We start from the raw sequence: 16,332 nt of genomic DNA on the forward strand, positions 1-16,332 counted from the left end.
GTCGGTACATCATTCGTACGCTGTTGTATCTCGTTCGTGCCAATTGTCATCTACTTGTCTTTTTTGCTATCGAACCAGTCACCGATTGTGAACGATTTTCGTGAATATTTGCGGACAACAGAGGGAAAGTCAAGCGTGAATACTTAGACGAAAGACGAGCAGTGTAAGGGTATGAGATTCTATAGGGAAGTAGAGCGGTACGGAGTCGAGTGGAATAAACGTATAAATGCGAGTAGTGAAAGGGTGTGCGAAAGAACGAGACGAAGAAATACGAAAAAACTGAAAGTTTACAGTGCGACTCCTCCGACCAACCTGATCTCCTCCTCCTCCTCCTCTTCCTCTTCGTCTCGCTGTACTGTGATCCGATCAGCTCCAAGGTCTGGTGTGCCGCCAGCGTTCCGACTTGCTCCGTCTTCTTCGAGGCTCGGAGCTCGTTTCAGAGTGATCGTGTCGTCTCCGAACCTGGCTTCGTCCAGTTCCTCGATTGGAGAAGGTTTAGCTTGAGCGGCGAAATCGAGACTGCTCCCGAAGGCACTACGGAAGTTCACGAGGTCGAGGGCGGGCAGGAGAGAATCTGAGCTTGCTGCAGAATTCGACGAAGATTCGGGTTCAGGAACAGACGGAATCGAAGGTAATTCGGAAGACCCGTTACGAAGTGGTCGACGACGACGGGTGCCCGTTGATTGAGTAGATGGAGGAGAGGTCGAAGCCGCGAACTGTGCAAGCCGATGATGAGAATTAGTCGATGGCAAACATCCAAGGAGAATGGGAGCCACTCACTCCTTCGCCAGTCAAACGAGCCATCAGTTCTTGACCACTTGCTAGTAGATCGCTAAGACCTCCTTCCGGAACCGATGAAGACGACTCGTCGGGTGTTTCGACCATTGAAGGCGGTCGCTCTTTCGTGACAAGCGAGGGAGACTCCCGACCGCCTGTAGCATTCGCGAGGAGGTTCTTTCGACGATCTCGACGCATTGAACGGGGAGTGTCGAGGGATTGCGCTCTCAAGCTCTTCATGTATTCTTCGACGAGGGAGTCTCCACTTTCGAGGGCCGCAGCAGCTGCAGCAGCGGCTTCGGCCTTACGAGCCTAGATCAAAGTCGTTCATAACGTGTGATCAGTATTCAGCGCTAGCAGAACAAGGAAGGAAGGACTTACAGCTAGTTGGGCAGCTTTCGCTTCCGACTCTGCGATGCGTCGATTGTCTTCTCGGGCACGCTACAGTGGTCGAACGAGAGACATGTCAGTCCCGAGCGATAAAGGTTTGTGAACGAGGGACACTCACTCTGTACGAAGTCACGAACGTCTTGAAAACTCCGAAGAATTCATCGGTCGAGGTGATACTCTTCGCGTCTTCTCCATAGAACGTCAGAGCTTCGTTGTAGGTCGAGTTCGCGAGTGTGACGAGATCAGTGAGCGCAAGGATACGTTCGCGTGCCTCCTTGGCGAATCGGAACATCGTCTTCGGGAATCCATCTTTCGGATCGAGATCCTCCACGTCCTCAAAGTGTTCAAGCAACAAAGTCTCGAGAGACGTTTGCTGAGAGCGAAAGTCGGCCAGTGATACCCGCACGTGAGCGAGATCAGCTGTGACACGACAAATTCCGTTGTCAGCGAAAGACATGGTGAAAGAGAGGGAACTTTTCGCTGACCTTTGAAAGCATCAGCAGGTTTCGACAACTCTTCGAGGAAGTCCTCCGTGTCAGGCATCGTTTGAGATACGGTTTTCGCGGTGAAGTGAAGGAGAGTTCGATTCGACGACTGAGATGATTTCGTATCGACGAGCTTGTTGATCGACGTAACTTTGAATCCTTGAGCATTTCCTTTATGACCGGAGGCGTTCAAGAAGTTACCCAACATGAGAATTAACTGAAGCGAGAGATGATCTGGTGTGAGCTTGAGTTCGGACTGATCTTGACGCGAAAGATGCTCGACTCACCTTCAAAAGCTCAGAGAAGTGTGGAGCATCGAGCAACGACTTTGAGGCTTCGTATACACGTTGAGCTTCTTCTTCGAGTTGTTCGATGTTCTCGAGGAATTTGGCGCGGTAGATCATAGCTTTCAACCGAGGTTTGAGTCGATAGATTTTCGAAATCTCGATGAGGAAACGATCGGCGGGAGCAAGGAAGTCTAGCTCTTCCGGAGCAGAACTCTTGTAGACGTTGAGTTGTGCTTCCTGTGAGCGAGTAAGCACAAGTCAGTTCTCCGCTCGTTTTCAAGAAAGGAGACATCATACGCACTTGATCAGGAGATGGCAGGAGCGATACGAGTTCGGTCAGGTATTGCTCGTCGAGATCTTGGTCGTACCTCAAGATACGTCCGACGGCAGACTTGACCTTAGTGAACGCATCGTCAGTAGCTGATCCAGCAGGCTTCAAAACCGTAATTTCTGATCACAACGTGCGATGGATAAGAACGTCAGTTGAGGGCAAACGGTGATCACGAAAAAGAAGACCAACGTACCGATGTTTTGCCCTTGTTGAGTACCGAGACAAGTCGTCAAAGTCGTCTTTTCTCTCTTCGTCGCGAGTTTGACTGTTTGTTTCGCTCGGAAATCTTCCTCCATCAGATCAAAGATACCTTGAGTGCGTAACCTCGCGGCGATACTCGAATCTTCAGCCCCTTGTTGACCCCAGATCGTCGACGAGAGACTGTGAGGAGAAACTTTGTCCCATTGGAAGGTTTTGAGTTTCCGTTGCGCGACGTTGACTGGAGTCTTCTGACCGGGAAGACGAGGCGGAGCAGGTGCACCGGGAGCCATAGGAGCCATAGGAGGGGGAGGGGGAGGGGGACCACCGATAGGCGAGCGAGTTGATGGCGAAGCGGGACTGTCTGAAGTGTTTTTGCGAAGTTTGGCTCGACCTGCGAGGACATCGCTGAGAGGCATGTTCGGACCTCCCGTTTTGACTCCGAATCGAGGCATTCCAGGTGGTGGTGGAGGCGGGGGCGGGGGAGGAGGAATCGGAAGACCGCTCGAACTTAAGTCGCCCGAGTTTGCAGGGATAGATGGTAACGGAGGAGGCGGCGGCGGTGGTGGTGGTGGTGGTGGTGGTGGTGGAGGAGGAGGAGGAGGAGGAGGAGCGGATGTAGAAGGTGATATAGAAGGCGGAACAACGGAATCTGACGAAGTTTTGACGGGTTCTACCTCTGCGACAGAGTCCTTCTTCACCTCGCGGGATATCGCAGTAGCAGAGGTGATGATTCGCGGTGGAGCTGGTAGTTCTCGAAGTCTAGAAACGAGAAGTGAAGATTTCGATTCCTCCGCGAGAGATGAAGTGAAAGGTCGATCGGATTCTGGTGTCGGCGTTTCGACAATAACGGTACCGGGTATCTTGGCGTCAGGTTGTGACGGTAGATCGACGGTCGAAGGGAGAGGAGAGAGTTGATGAGTCGCTTTTCTGGTGATCTCGGGAGATTCTGGAACGACAAGTGGCGTCGAGGGCGCCGTCGCGTAAGGTCCGACGAGAAAGAGCGTATCGGGACGACTGTTTGACGAATCGAAATCCATGGGAGGAAGCATGTTGAGGAACGGAGCCGAGAAATCGGAAGTCGTCCCCGAACCGTCGATACTCTTTCGAGCCGTGGGGGAATCAAGAGGGTCGTCGCCTGCATCGGATCTGTCCTCTTCCTCGTGCGGCGCCACTCCTTGCTCCTCTGTTGGTGCTCGGCTACGCGAAACGGGCTCGATCACCTCGTTCGAAGACGGCTCGATTGCTGAAGTGTCGGCTTGAGAATGGAGAAGCGACGTAGGAGCCGTCGAAGCCGGTGCCGAGACCACGTGTGATTGACTCAACCGAGAACTGTTACGAGAACTGGCGGCGATACTTTCGGTGTCGACAGAATCTCGAATCGGACTCGACCCCATCTTGTTCGCGACTTGTCGGATTTGTTCTGCGAGAGTCGGTCGTCGTTGATGCGAGCTCGTCTCTCGTTCTCGGGGGCGAGGCGTTGTCGTCGAACTCAACGGACTTGTCGAGCTTGGAAGGGTGCGAGTCGTCTGAGGTGTCGAGTTTGCGTCGGGCTGAGAACGACGCTTAGCGACTTGGGAGGGTGAGGAAGGCGAGGGCGAGGAGTTGGGTGACCAAGCAGACTCCTGCTGAGATGAAAGAGCATAAGAATGAGAACCCGACGACAAGGAGCAGAATCGCTAAGAAGAAACGAGACTGACCGTTCGATCTCTAGAACTGACGAGACGCTCTTCTGTCTCCAAACGTTGACTCGCAACTCCATTCTCAACACGCTTTCTCGCAGCCGTAACTCCCAATAACGTTTGACCTGGAATCGGAGGCATAGTTTCGAGAGGGGAGGATCCTTCGAGAATTTGGATCGTCTTGGCTCGCTGAATCTGCTTCTCCATCCTTTCCCTCAAGTTGTCCGACATTCCATCGAGTAAGCCGTGCTTCTTGAGGCGAGAGTAGAGTTCCTGGTTGTCGAGTCGGAGTGCAGCGATTTGTTCGAGATACTCCCTCTCTTTCGCAGCGAGTTCGGCTTTGGTGGAATCCGTTGCCGCACGCGAAGTCAAGAGCGCTCGTTCGAGTCCTTCGAGTTTCGACTTGAGCTTGCCGACTCGACCTGCGTCGCCCTGGTCGACTTCTTCTTGAAGTTCTTCTCGTTCTCGTTTCAATTTCGCGATAGTCGACTTGGCATGTTCGAGATCCTCCGTGACGTCGTCGAGTCGTTCTTGAGCTCCGAAAGAAGCGATTACTTGAGCAACGCTTGAACCGAGGAGTTGAGAAAAGTCTCCATCGAGTCCTTTCCGGTCAACGACGATTGAAGAGACGACTCGATCGACGAGCTGGAAATGTCGCATACGAGATTCGGGATCGATCGGGATGAGAATAAGATTCTTGAGGATACTCCCGAGGAAGTCGAGAGCTCGTCCATCCGTGTTGGCGAGAACAGCTTCGAAACACCCTTTCGGATCGTTGAAATTCATCCGGATATCCTCCTTCATCGTTTCGGCCATTTCGGCGTCGTCCGCTTGAGCATCGTCGTAGTAAGCAGCGATAAGCTTGCGAAGATTGTCGTGGTCGAGGACGGCGTGTTTATCGAGAATCCGACGAAGACCTGAAATATCCATCGCCGCTCGCAGATTGACTCGAATCTTGAGATCTCGGTCTCGTAACAGCTCTCGGATGAGAAGCATGTTTGTGATCTGGCAGAGGTAGAGAAAGGAACAGTGAGCTCGAGCAAGACGTAAAGCGGAGGAAGAAGGGTCGGAGAAAGCTCACGGCGTAATCTGCGAGAGCTTGATCCTTGATATCTGCCAGAGATGCATTCTTCGCCAAATCCTTCGCCATTTCCCTCGCTTCCGCGCTCTTTAGACTCAGGACGTGTTGACTCGCTCCAACAGAACTTCCCATTCTCCCTCGACCGTCGATTGCAGCTTCCCAGAACCAGAACCAACCATCGAATTTCCCAGGTAACCTTCGAGATGTCGAAAAGTCGTCGAGGCCTTTCAGCACGAGATTGAATCCTCGAACTCGATCTCGAGCGATGAAGAAAGTCAAGAGTTCGACGACGCTTTTCCGAGTAGGGATTTCGGAAGCGAGAGAAGCCGTAATCGGGGATATCGAGGTGTTGTTGTCGATTGCGTCTCGTGCTCCATCGGGACTATTGAAGAGTGTTCGTAGACATTTGACCAATTCAGCCTCCATCGCGACGTCAGGTTTTCGTTGAGCGTCAGGTTTGTTGAGGTTATGGAGGGCATTTCCGAGTACCGCTTGACCCTTCAACTCGATGAATCTCCGAAGGAATCTGTAGAAGAGAGGAGGTTTCGGCAAGAGTGGGAGATCAGCTTCAAGAGTCGAACGGTGAGAAAAAAGTGAGAATGGAGCCTCACTGTAACTCGTAAGTCCGAAGACAAACGCTCAGACTCGCCACTTGTTGTTGTGTGATTGAACCGTCCATAAACTTGCTAATGTACCATTCCGGTCTTTCGTTCTTCCCCCTCCCAGCCGACGTTCGTTCGCTCATTCGAGGAGTTTTCGGATTCTCAGCGATCGGCGTTGTCGAGGTTCCGATTCCGGGTGCGCTTCTCGCATCGACTGATCGATGAGTAACCTTTTCCCTCGCGACTTTCCATTTGCTGAACGCGTCGTTGTAAATCATTAACCATTTCTTGTCGGTTTCGAGCGCCCTAATCGCAGCTTCTGCTTCCGTTCCCGTACCCATCTGAGGGATCAATTGTTCGAACATCTCGTCGATCTTCTCAGGATCCGAAGGTCGAGGGAACTCCTTCTCGAAATCAGAGGCGAACGGAGAGGGTGCGATCGAGAGAGCAGTTGGCGGGCGACTAGATTCGGAGGGCTGATAATGTGAGGAAGAGGCGCGGGTCGCAGTCGACATTGTTGAGCCTCGGCGAGGAGTGATCGGGATTGATGAAGCGTTGATGTTGTTCGAAAGGAGAGAATCGGTTTTGAGGCCAGATCGATTCGAGGTCGTTGTCGCACTGCTGAAGGTTCTCGAATCGGTTGTCCGGTACGAACTCATACTCGACATGGTCGGGAAGCTAGTCGAGTTCGAGTATTCGGTAGGTGCTTCACTTGGCGCGGTCGAAGTTCGTGAGGTCGAAGCCAAATTCGGGCGTGGTCGAGGCGAGGCTGGGAGTGGTTTGAGTTGATCCAGATCCGACCGTTCACTCGACATACTGTCCCTCGGATCCACTTCGCGTTCCCTCCGCCTCTCTGACCGTCCTGATAATGAGCTTAAACTCTCGACCCTCTGCCGCCTTTCTCTTTCCGTCATAAGATCCCCGCTTCGAACACTCGGCGTGACAGACCGTGCGGACTGTCTGTCCGGTGACTTTGCTCTTCCTCCGTACGGAGCGCTCACTCTCGTTCCTACGTTAACTTCTACCGAATCTTGACGGGACGAAGGGAAAGAAGGACCGACTGTCGCATTCGAGTTTCGGGATGTCGAGGCGGAGGAGAGGGAGGAAGAAGTTGTCGAGGAGCAGGTGAAATTGCCGAGGGCGTGAGAGAGTCGTTCACTGTGGATAGATTGGGGACTGTCGAGGGGAGTTTGACCGGGGAGAGGGAAAGCGGAAGAGTAAGGGAAAGCGCTGTTGCGGTTCTTCGTTGGGGAGGAGGTCGGTAGTCTGTCGTATGCGATTGCGTTCGAGTCGAGATCGTCCGTATCGAGTTGGAGAGAAGCGGGCGAAGGTCCAGTGTTTGAACTCGACGACCCAGCAACCTGACCGCTCCCGCGGTGGCGCTTCGTCTTCTTCCAGAGTGACTCCAGGGCTGCTTACTCACTCCTACCCTCTGATCCGATCCACGGTTTGAAGGCGAATGTCCCGTTTGAGCGAGAAATTGATCGAGAGAGGTGGAGGGAGAGGGGAAACTCTGGTTGGGGCGATCAGCTGAGATTCGTTTGTGCTGGGCTCGTATCTAACGGATTCGTTGCTGTCGGTAAGCTCAGCCGGTCCCGACTTGGGTGAGAAGCGGAATCAAGAGGTCGTCGTTTAGAGCAACGCGCTCTTCCTCCTTTACTCTACTCACTTCCGCTGCGCTTGACGACTCTCGACAACCATACACAACGAAGAAGCTCTGGGAACACGCGTCCGACTCGATTACAGCTCTGCTACCCTCACAGCACCCGTCCGGGATTCCCTTGATCTTCGCCAGCTCCAACCTACCTATCACCGATCTCCCTGGGATATTCACGCGTGTAGTTCGACCTGTTCGCTGCTGAACCGCTTGGCAGGCGGCTCCCTATGTGTCCGCGGAAGTCTTTCGGACTTTGTTCTTGCAAAACTCGAGTCTGTGCGCTGCAACGTTCCTCTCGCCTGTTCCCAATCTCTCGTCGCCCATGAAGTCTTCCACCCAGCTCGCAATCTCATTCGGGACGATCTTTGGTTCGATCGCCGTCGTTCTCTCCCTCATCTTCGCTCGTTTTACCTTTCGCAAACACCGCAAAGGTCGATCCGTCCCCGTCGATGCGGTCTACGAGGCAGACCTGAATGAAGTTAGTGGTACCAAGAAGAGATGGTTTGGCGGAACTTACGGGTTGACGCCGATCGCAGAGAGAGGAAAAGGAGGAACAAAGTGAGTGAGCCTCAGAGGGGACCTAGTTTCAATCGATTCGGCTGGAGCTGACGGCTTTTTCATTTGACGACAATCAGACAGTACATGAGCGGCTGGTTCGCTCTCGACGCGCCAACTTCGGCTGGTGAGCTCAGTCTTTCGCGAGATTAAGGATCATATTCTGTCGGTTCTCGTCTGATCCCTCGGGCGTGTGTCGTCCTTCTCTAGGATGGGTCGCAAGTGATGGGGAAGGGGCCTTTGAAGGCAATGAAGAGTCGAGATCCTGGCGCAAGAGTCACTTCTCCCGAGCTTCTCGTGCTTTCAATCGATCGAAATCGAAGAAAGGACCTCGTCCGTCTAGAACGACCGAGTTGTCGCGACTCGAGCAGGACAAGGGCGAAGAGGAGACGGAGGAGAAACATGCTGAAACGGCGATGAGTGGCAGAGAAGACCCAATGGGGAATAAAATCTGAAGCAAAGATTGGAATAGTTGCAAAAGAGTTGATTGATTGCGGAAACAAATTTTCGTTATTATTGCGGCTGCACGAGAAGGACAAACAAGAAAAGTCAAACAAAAAACTGGCTCGCGAGCTAACCACGCCATATCTTTTTCCATCATTCCGCTATTCCCGGTTTTCGACCCGTCTAGGCGGCGGGAGCGGGAGCGGGTCCTCCTACAGACAGACAGCACCAAACAGAGTCAGCTTCGTCCTCGAGCCGAATTGGGTTCGAACTCACCTCGTCCTCTACCACCTCGAGCTCCCCTACCTCGTCCTTCCCCCCTTCCACGACCCCTGAACGAACCGCGTCTCTGTCCGTCAGGTCCTGGTCCTCCTCCTCGGTAACCTCCACGACGAGGTCCACGAGGTTTCTGGAACCCATCACCCTGAACCTCAGCTTGTTGTTCATTCGAGATTCGGACGGGAGGCGCTAATTCGGGAAGATCGGGCAAGGCTCCTCCTGCTTCTTCGGTACTCCAGTCCAACTTGGGTTCTTCAACAGACTCTACGGGAGGAGTCACGGCAGAGAGGGTTTCCGAAGCGTTTCCTCCTCCGAGAGCTTGAACAATTGGAGAAGGTAGTTCGTTCGAAGGAGTGGTTTGCCCCGTGAAGCTGAGAATGTCGGCTTTGGGAGTTGCAGGATCGGAAGGTGCGACTTGAGTGTTGTCGGCTACTTCGTCTTGCCACGAAGCGACCTTGTCCGCGGGAGGAGAAGGAGGTTCGATTTCACTTTCGTTGAGGAAAGAAGGAGCGGGGTGAGCTTCCTTCTCTCCGTCAACGAGAGCGACAACTGAATCGGAAGGTCCTGGTGCAGAAGAAGATTCGATGATGGGAGAGTCGAGGGGAGTTTGGTCGGCGGAAGGAGGAGGAGCGGTCAATCCGTGAACGAGTTCGGAAATGCGAGCGACTGGATAGTCATTGGATCGAGTGGTCAGCAGATACTTCTCAAAAGAAGGAGGAGCGGAGAAGCTAACAGGTGACGCCTTCGATGATCTGATCTTGAGAACCAGATGCAATCTTCTCGAGCTTTTCGAGTGCATCTCCGTTTCCTCCGAGCAAAGGTCCATTGCTGAATTCGTCGAATAGAGTGTGCACAGCAGCGACTTCTTGACCTCTGGCGGCAGCGATCGCAGGAGGAAGAACCGGAGGAGCGAACGAAGAAGGTTGATCGGGGACGAAGAGGGAACGAAGTCGGAGGAACTGGAAAAGGAAGACGAGTTGAGATTGTGCTTCAGCCTGAACCGACATCCAAGTTGTGAGTTTGACGATCATATTCGAGCGTGAAGAGGAACGAGAACGTACTTTTTGAGCTTGAACGGCGGCTTCGACAGCTCGAGCGTGCTTCTTTTCCTCGGCCGCAATGACTCGTTTCTCACGTTCGACATCTTCAGCTTCTTCCGCCTGCCGATCGATAAATCTAGATTAGTGACTGATGAGGAATCAGACGCAAACTGTGCAACGAACCTGTAAAATGACGAGAAGTTCGTTGAGCTCCTTGACGACTGCGTCGATCGTGCCTCGACCAGCGAGAGCACGACGTTGATCTTCGTTGATATCGGCTTTGGCTTCGTATGCATCGAGACGTTGCTAGCGTGTAGAAAGAGCTCAGGTCAGTACATTCGAGCTTCGACGTCGTCTCTCTGTCCCTATCCCTCTCCCTCTCCCTCTTTCGGGTCTCAAGCACCACGATCCAGCTTCTCTGATGGATGCAGTGACTAAAACATCGTTCAAATGACATGATAGCCCCCTCTTCCTTCGATGTCGCGCTGAATCGTAGCTTATAGAGCAGAGCACTGACTCACAAGTTTCTTGTTCTGAGCTCTTAAACGTTTCTTGGTTTGTTCGACTGCGTTAGTCTTCTTGATGAGTGATTCATCCGCTAGATCCTCCGTCACTACTCCCTCTCCTTTCTCTTCTGACACTGGTTCGACGGTACCGGTAGTTTGAGGACCTAGAGTAGCTGCTGCTCCACCCTTCTTGGAGCTACGTTTGCGAGGTTTCGGAGCAGTAGTCGAAGGTTGTTGTGTGAAGCCGGGGATTAATCGAGGAACTGCTGAGAGAGACGGGGATTCTTTCGGGGCAGACATAGTGAGGCGATAGAAGTGTTGTTGCTGAGTCTATATACGTGCGCAGTCGAGAAGGGTGGAGAAAGAAGAGCAAGGAACAACGCGGGGACCGCGACAAGTTGCCTTCGACATCTCACTCGGACGAGGCTGAGCGTACGGCTTGAAGCGGATACGACTCGACCATAGGAGGATAGGAGGGCTCAAAAACTGAAGCGAAAATAAAATATCAATAAATGGTTGCGAAACGATCGAGGCGGGCGAGAAGTCTACAAAAGGTGCTACAAGGGACTGCCGACAAGACGAAAGCTGTCGACAGTCGATAAAGATGTTGCGATGCGAATGTAAAAAGAAGGGATGGAAGGGAGTAGACAAGCTCGAATGCGGTTTTTGGTGTTTCTTCAAGTTTGAATCGTTCTCCTCGCGGGAAGGATCTGACCCGCGCTGTACGTGACGACCTGACCTGGGCGTACTCCTCCTCCTTGTCGTCTCGTCGAGGACTGCTTGTTCGTCGGTTGCCACGAGTTTGCGTGAACTCCTCCTCCTCCGTTCGACGAAGGTTCGTTTCTTCTCTCACTCAAGTTTCCTTCCATTTCTTTCCTGACCTTCTTTAGCCGGACGGCCCACCAACCTCGTTCTTCTCGCTCGAGCTCCGATCCGTCTTCGGTGGTCTCGCTATTCTCTCCTCTCGCCAGCTTTTCGAGGTATTGCTGACTCGGGCTCTTCGGAACGATACCGGCGTCGAGGTAGGATGCGCACGAGAGTCGTTCGCTGGGAGAAGTCGGCTGAGTGAAAGATGCGAGGAGGGAGGGGAACGAGAGTGATCGGAGGGCGAAGAGGTAAGAACGCTCGAAGGCTTGTAACCAACGAATTCGTTCTTTGACTTGACATTCGTACGAGGCGGTCGGTGGTAGAGGACTGCGAGAGGAGGACGCGGGAGGTAGAGTGAGGTAGATGGAGGAGGCGAGAGAGGTGTTGGAGAGGGAGAGAGGAGCTTGATCTTGACCCTCGCGAATAGGGAGGAGGTCGATTTCGATGAGGTGTTCATGTTCTGTACGATGACCACAATCAGTCTCGTGCATAAATTTCCCTGGTCGAAGAAATCGAGCAGGGAACTCACCCGTTTTGCCGCTGAGATCTGAAACTCCCAAAACTCGAGATAACCCGACAGTTTCAATCGCTCGATAAGACGGTTCTTGGATACCTCTCCTCGATCGACTACCGAATGCCGCTGTCGGTGTAGGAACTTTCGTCGCCAGAACTACGAGGTCCGAGAAGACGAACACGTAGACTGTCGTTTCTTTCGCTTTCGTCTTGACGACTCTGCGCGCGGGTCTCCTCGTGGCGACGTTCGAATCGAATGCCGACGAAGCCGCCTTGTTCGAAGTGTCGCTGTAGACGGAGGAAGAGTTGGAGATCATCGAATCGGGGCGAAGGAGGGGCGACGGGAGAGGAGAATTCGAGGAACCGCCTCCGAATTCAAGTCGAGTTGGAGACTGGAAAGCGCCTGGCGTCCTAGGAGAATTCCATCCGGAAGAATGATCCGAGGCGTACGTGAGAGACCCGACCGAGAGCGAACTCGAGCTCGATTCCGAAATGGTCGAACGAGGCCTCGCGGAGTCGACGAGCGGAGAGAGACCGGGAGAGATGGGAGCGTTGCCTCGCAGATTCGGTTTGTCGAGTCCCGCTCTGGCGATGGCGTCCATTTCGAGTAGCGAGCGATCCTTGTCGCTTATGTGAACCCGTTTGAGGACTCCGTGAGCGACGAGTCGGCGGTCACGACAAGCGAGCTTGAATCCGTTCGGAAGGCCAGAGATCCGCGATTCCAAGACTTTCGTTTCTTCGTATTCATCCTCGCGAGTTTTGACTTCTTGCATGACCCGGATGATCGAGTCAGTCGAATGGAGGAGGGAGAGAGTGCTGAAGTGATCAGGGTGAGTAGGCGGGGTAAGATCGCAGAGTTGCTGAGAGCGATAAGAAAGTCAGCCTTGGGAACGACAAAGCATTGGGGATCAGAGAGGAAAAGAGACTCACGCGGAAGAACAAGGGGTACTTCATGAGACGTTGAACGGGTTTTAGAAGGAAGCTCGAGAGTGAGAGAGAACCGCACTCGGGCAAGCTGCTCTGCATCCTCACGAATTCGCCAAAATCACTCGCTGAATCGGCTGCCATCTCGTCGATCTGTCTGGTCACCGTTTCGAACCGGACGAGGTAAGGTTGGTGGACTTCGAGTCGTGCGACGAATGGTAGGAATGCCTCCGCGATTCTGCCGACGACAGGACGTTGGTTGATCCGAACCTCTTCGAGCGCTTCAAAAATTTGAGAGTGAAGGTAGACGATATCGTCGAGCCAATCGAGGAGGCGGGAGACCGGAACCGGAACTCCTTTGATCCAGGTACCGTTGCGAGTTCGGAGAGGCAAGGTGAAAACCTGAATGACACCTCGAAGTCCGTTCACGAAAGACCTTTCGGTTTCGCAAAGTTCCCAGATGACCTCTTGTCGCCGCATTTCCATCGCTCCTAGCTCCTGTGCGAGATCCTCGAATTGTTCTAGGCTGAGATTCGAACGCCATGTCCTGCCGTGGAAGGGCGATTGAGTGAGAGATGCGGTTGGCGGAGGAGGAGGAGGCAAGAAGCTGGATTGAGACGAGGAGTTGGTCGAGTTTCCGAATTGCGGCATCGTCGAAGTTGATGTTGAGAGAGCTGGAGACGAGATCGGTCCAGAGATCAACCCGTCGGTGAGCGCTCTCCGACGAGCTGTGCGACCGTCTTCTTTTTCCCTTTCGTCGTCGGCGTCTTTCGAGTTGTGCGAGCTCGTCCTTGCGCGAACCTTGTCCATTCCGCTCGAGAATAAAGCCGAGATTCGTTTGGAGGATTTCGAAGCGCCGAGGACGGATCTCCGTCGACCAACGAGTCCATCTTCGTTCGAGCTCCGACGACGAAGAGTTGCTGAGGTCGTCGAAGAAGACAGCGAGTTCGGCGCGAGGGAAGAAGTGCGAGGTTGAGGTTGAGGAGAGGAAGCTGCCATGAAGGAACGGCTTTTGTCCGATGGGTCGCTCGAAAGATCTGGCGGACTCAGGATTGAGTCGGGAGCGGGAGAAGATGTTTCGGAAGTCGACGAGAATGCTGGTGTCATCGTAAGGGAAGGAGTGGGAGGTTCAGCGACGAGAGGCGGAGAGGTTGGGAGGTCTGGCATTCGATTCGAAACTGGAGGTGAAGTCGTTTGAGGGAACTGATCGAGGGAAGGACCGCGAGGTAGGACAGGTCGAGATGAAGGTGTGTAGGAACTTGGAACCGCTCGACTGTTCTCACTATCAAAGTCGAGGTGTTCGAGGGTGATACCGAGACCGTCGTCGAATCGCTGTGAGATTGGTCGTGCCGTTCGTCGTTTCGGAGAGAGCGGTTTGAATTCGCGAGAACCGGTTCCAGATGACGGGAGTTGCCAGGATTGACGAACGAGGTGTCTGATCGATTCTGAAGTTCCTTCTTCTCCCTCGCTACTCGTCGAAATCTTCTGCGCCGTCGAGGTGGAATCGGCAGAGACTTCCTCGACTCCTCCTGTCGCGTATCCGAATTCGACTGCGACCGCTTTCTCCCCTTCCTGAGGCTTCGTCGATTCGGGCATGGAAGAGAGTGGGAGTGAGATGGAACCAGAGGTGAGAGAAGCGAAAGTGACAGGGTCAAAGTCGAGGTGGAACGCCAGGGCCGAATCGAAAGATGATTGGTGCGTCGACTCCGCCCGAGATCTCGTTGAAGTCGTCCAGCTTGATCCGTGAGCGTCGTTCGAAGTGACTGCGCTGGCGATTCTAGAGCGTCTCCTCGTCGACTCTTTCGGAGGAGAACCAACCGCTCGACCTGGACTCGCGGGTGTCGGTGGTTGATGTTGATCTTCTGCTTCAGCCGGGTTTCGCCCCCGTGCATCACTCCATTTCTCCTGAGCCGGCTCTCCTTCGTCGTCTTCCTCCTCCTCCTCCTCCTCCATGAGCAGCGGTCCCATCCCGAAGCTACTCGATCCCAGCACCATTCCCAATCCAGAAATCAAACTCGACATCCTTCGTTGCCTCGCCCAATCATCCGTTTCTCCTCCTCCGCTTGGTCCTTCTCCCGCTGCATTCCCGTTCCTGCCTTTCGTCGGACTCGAGAGCACTGACGAGTTTGAGGATGATTCGTTGTCAGACGTGGTCCAAGATGCGGGGAACTGCGCGGCGAGACTGAGTGTGAATTGGTCGATCTGAGTTTGACTCAAACTGTCGCGAACTGCGAGGTAAGATTCGGGGAAGGCGTGAGGGGGACGTTCGAGTCGAAACACTGATCCGTTCGATTGATGGTGTGTCGATTGCTGATTTCTCGAAGCCGGGGAAGAGGCGAGAGTGGGTAACGGAGGAGGAGGCGGAGAACGAGAGTGATTCGGAAAGGTGAACGAGCTCATTGTCGACGCTCGATTCCGTTGTACTGGAGGAGCTGAAGACTCGACAGAAGGGGTAGACGGTTTGGCTGGAGGAGGTAGGGCAGAGACGATCTCGAATTCTGTACCGTGAATCAAGGTCGTTTTCGTTTCCGAGCGGGGAGGGAGGTTTGACTTCGTACGTGGTGGGACAGGAGAAGGGGACAGGTCTCGATGTGGCGATCTCGTAGGTCGTGGAGGAGGTGTCCGGACCGGTATTGAACGAGCGGTAACGAAACTTGATGGAGAGCCGCTGTACTCGGTCGAGAAACCTGAAGTATCTGCCAGGCCTGGCGAAGAAGTCGATGCGATCCCTGACCTAGTGACGATGGGAGATGTCGAAGGTGTCGTCAAAGTATTGGAATTTTTGGTGGGATCAACGACTCGACGCGATCTTGACCGGATATCCACTTCGCTGCGCGCTCTACCGATTGGTCTCGCTTGATTCGTTGTCCAATCCGCCTCTCCGATCGCGGTTGCGCCCTCTGCTGTCTCGTGCCGCACTGGTGTCGTATGGAGATGGTGAAGGCGAGGTCTTTGAGTCGAGCTGGAATGTGAAGCACTGGACGCGACTGGACGAGGTGACAGTGCTCCGAGGGACGGGGATGCAGTGTACGCTGACCTTGCGAATGACCGTGAACTCTGCTCGCACAGGGATCAATACGAGTTCAGCAAAGACGAACTTCTGACGACCACGAGCGAGATTAACTCACCTCGATTCCACCTCTTGATGACGGACTCAGTCCGTTATGTCGGTCGAGCGGCACTGCAGCCATTTGTTCGAAAGAACGGCAAGAGTTGAGGTGTGTAGTAAGGACTTCTTCGTTTTGTCGGTATTGGATGGGCGGCGACGATGATGACGAGAAGTTGAGTTCAGGGCGGAGGGGGTAGTAGAGGGGGTAATCACAATACGATCTGTCAGTCTACGAAGCGCATCTCGACGTGTGTGTTTTTGATGAAAGAGAGCGAATGCCAGGGATGGTCCAAATCTCCATCTGCCTCGCTTCCCGCTCCTCGTTCCAAAGTGATCGAGCAATATCCTGCACTTTGACTATACTCGTGGTAAGAACGGAATTGAGTGGCTCACCATTGTTCTTCTCTGTCGTCGTGGGTCGCCCAGGAAAATGGTTCAACTTGATGAAGTGAGGCATTGAGGGCATCCACTCGAGAGGGTCGGGTAATCTTGCTATAGCCCTCGCTCGAGAGCGCATCTCTTCCCTGTGTCCGTTTGCCTGTTGCTTGCTGGAGTGAAGGGAAGTAGGTGATCGGGTGTCCGAAGAACGGAATCGTCGCCGGGAA

At 53.6% G+C, this 16,332-nt stretch overlaps 4 protein-coding genes across 4 annotated transcripts; 1 reads left to right on the forward strand and 3 right to left on the reverse strand.

The window, feature by feature from the left end:
* Positions 1–287: 287 nt before the first annotated feature.
* JCM6883_004689 (uncharacterized protein) lies at positions 288–7,534 on the reverse strand (the record flags this gene model as incomplete). The annotated part of the gene is made up of 13 exons (XM_076630774.1): positions 288–716; positions 781–1,089; positions 1,159–1,218; positions 1,286–1,587; positions 1,653–1,869; positions 1,940–2,176; positions 2,241–2,389; positions 2,464–4,093; positions 4,169–5,155; positions 5,232–5,757; positions 5,843–7,194; positions 7,280–7,391; positions 7,503–7,534. The coding sequence occupies 13 exons, from the start codon at positions 7,532–7,534 to the stop codon at positions 288–290; spliced, it is 6,342 nt and encodes a 2,113-aa protein (XP_076489198.1).
* A 278-nt stretch (positions 7,535–7,812) lies between these two features.
* On the forward strand, positions 7,813–8,500 carry JCM6883_004690 (uncharacterized protein; the record flags this gene model as incomplete). Its single annotated transcript, XM_076630775.1, has 3 exons — positions 7,813–8,048; positions 8,126–8,172; positions 8,256–8,500. 3 exons carry the CDS (start codon positions 7,813–7,815, stop codon positions 8,498–8,500), a joined length of 528 nt encoding a protein of 175 aa, XP_076489199.1.
* Positions 8,501–8,672: 172 nt separating this feature from the next.
* Positions 8,673–10,614, reverse strand: JCM6883_004691 (uncharacterized protein; the record flags this gene model as incomplete). The annotated part of the gene is made up of 6 exons (XM_076630776.1): positions 8,673–8,701; positions 8,766–9,434; positions 9,502–9,763; positions 9,830–9,928; positions 9,992–10,114; positions 10,330–10,614. The coding sequence occupies 6 exons, from the start codon at positions 10,612–10,614 to the stop codon at positions 8,673–8,675; spliced, it is 1,467 nt and encodes a 488-aa protein (XP_076489200.1).
* A 377-nt stretch (positions 10,615–10,991) lies between these two features.
* On the reverse strand, positions 10,992–15,809 carry JCM6883_004692 (uncharacterized protein; the record flags this gene model as incomplete). Its single annotated transcript, XM_076630777.1, has 4 exons — positions 10,992–11,641; positions 11,711–12,554; positions 12,625–15,675; positions 15,747–15,809. 4 exons carry the CDS (start codon positions 15,807–15,809, stop codon positions 10,992–10,994), a joined length of 4,608 nt encoding a protein of 1,535 aa, XP_076489201.1.
* Between the last annotated feature and the right edge of the window lie 523 nt (positions 15,810–16,332).

This window comes from Sporobolomyces salmoneus, assembly GCF_050403485.1.
Source record: "Sporobolomyces salmoneus JCM6883 DNA, S_salmoneus_JCM6883_v1_ctg12, whole genome shotgun sequence".
NCBI classification, from domain to species: Eukaryota; Fungi; Basidiomycota; class Microbotryomycetes; order Sporidiobolales; family Sporidiobolaceae; genus Sporobolomyces; species Sporobolomyces salmoneus.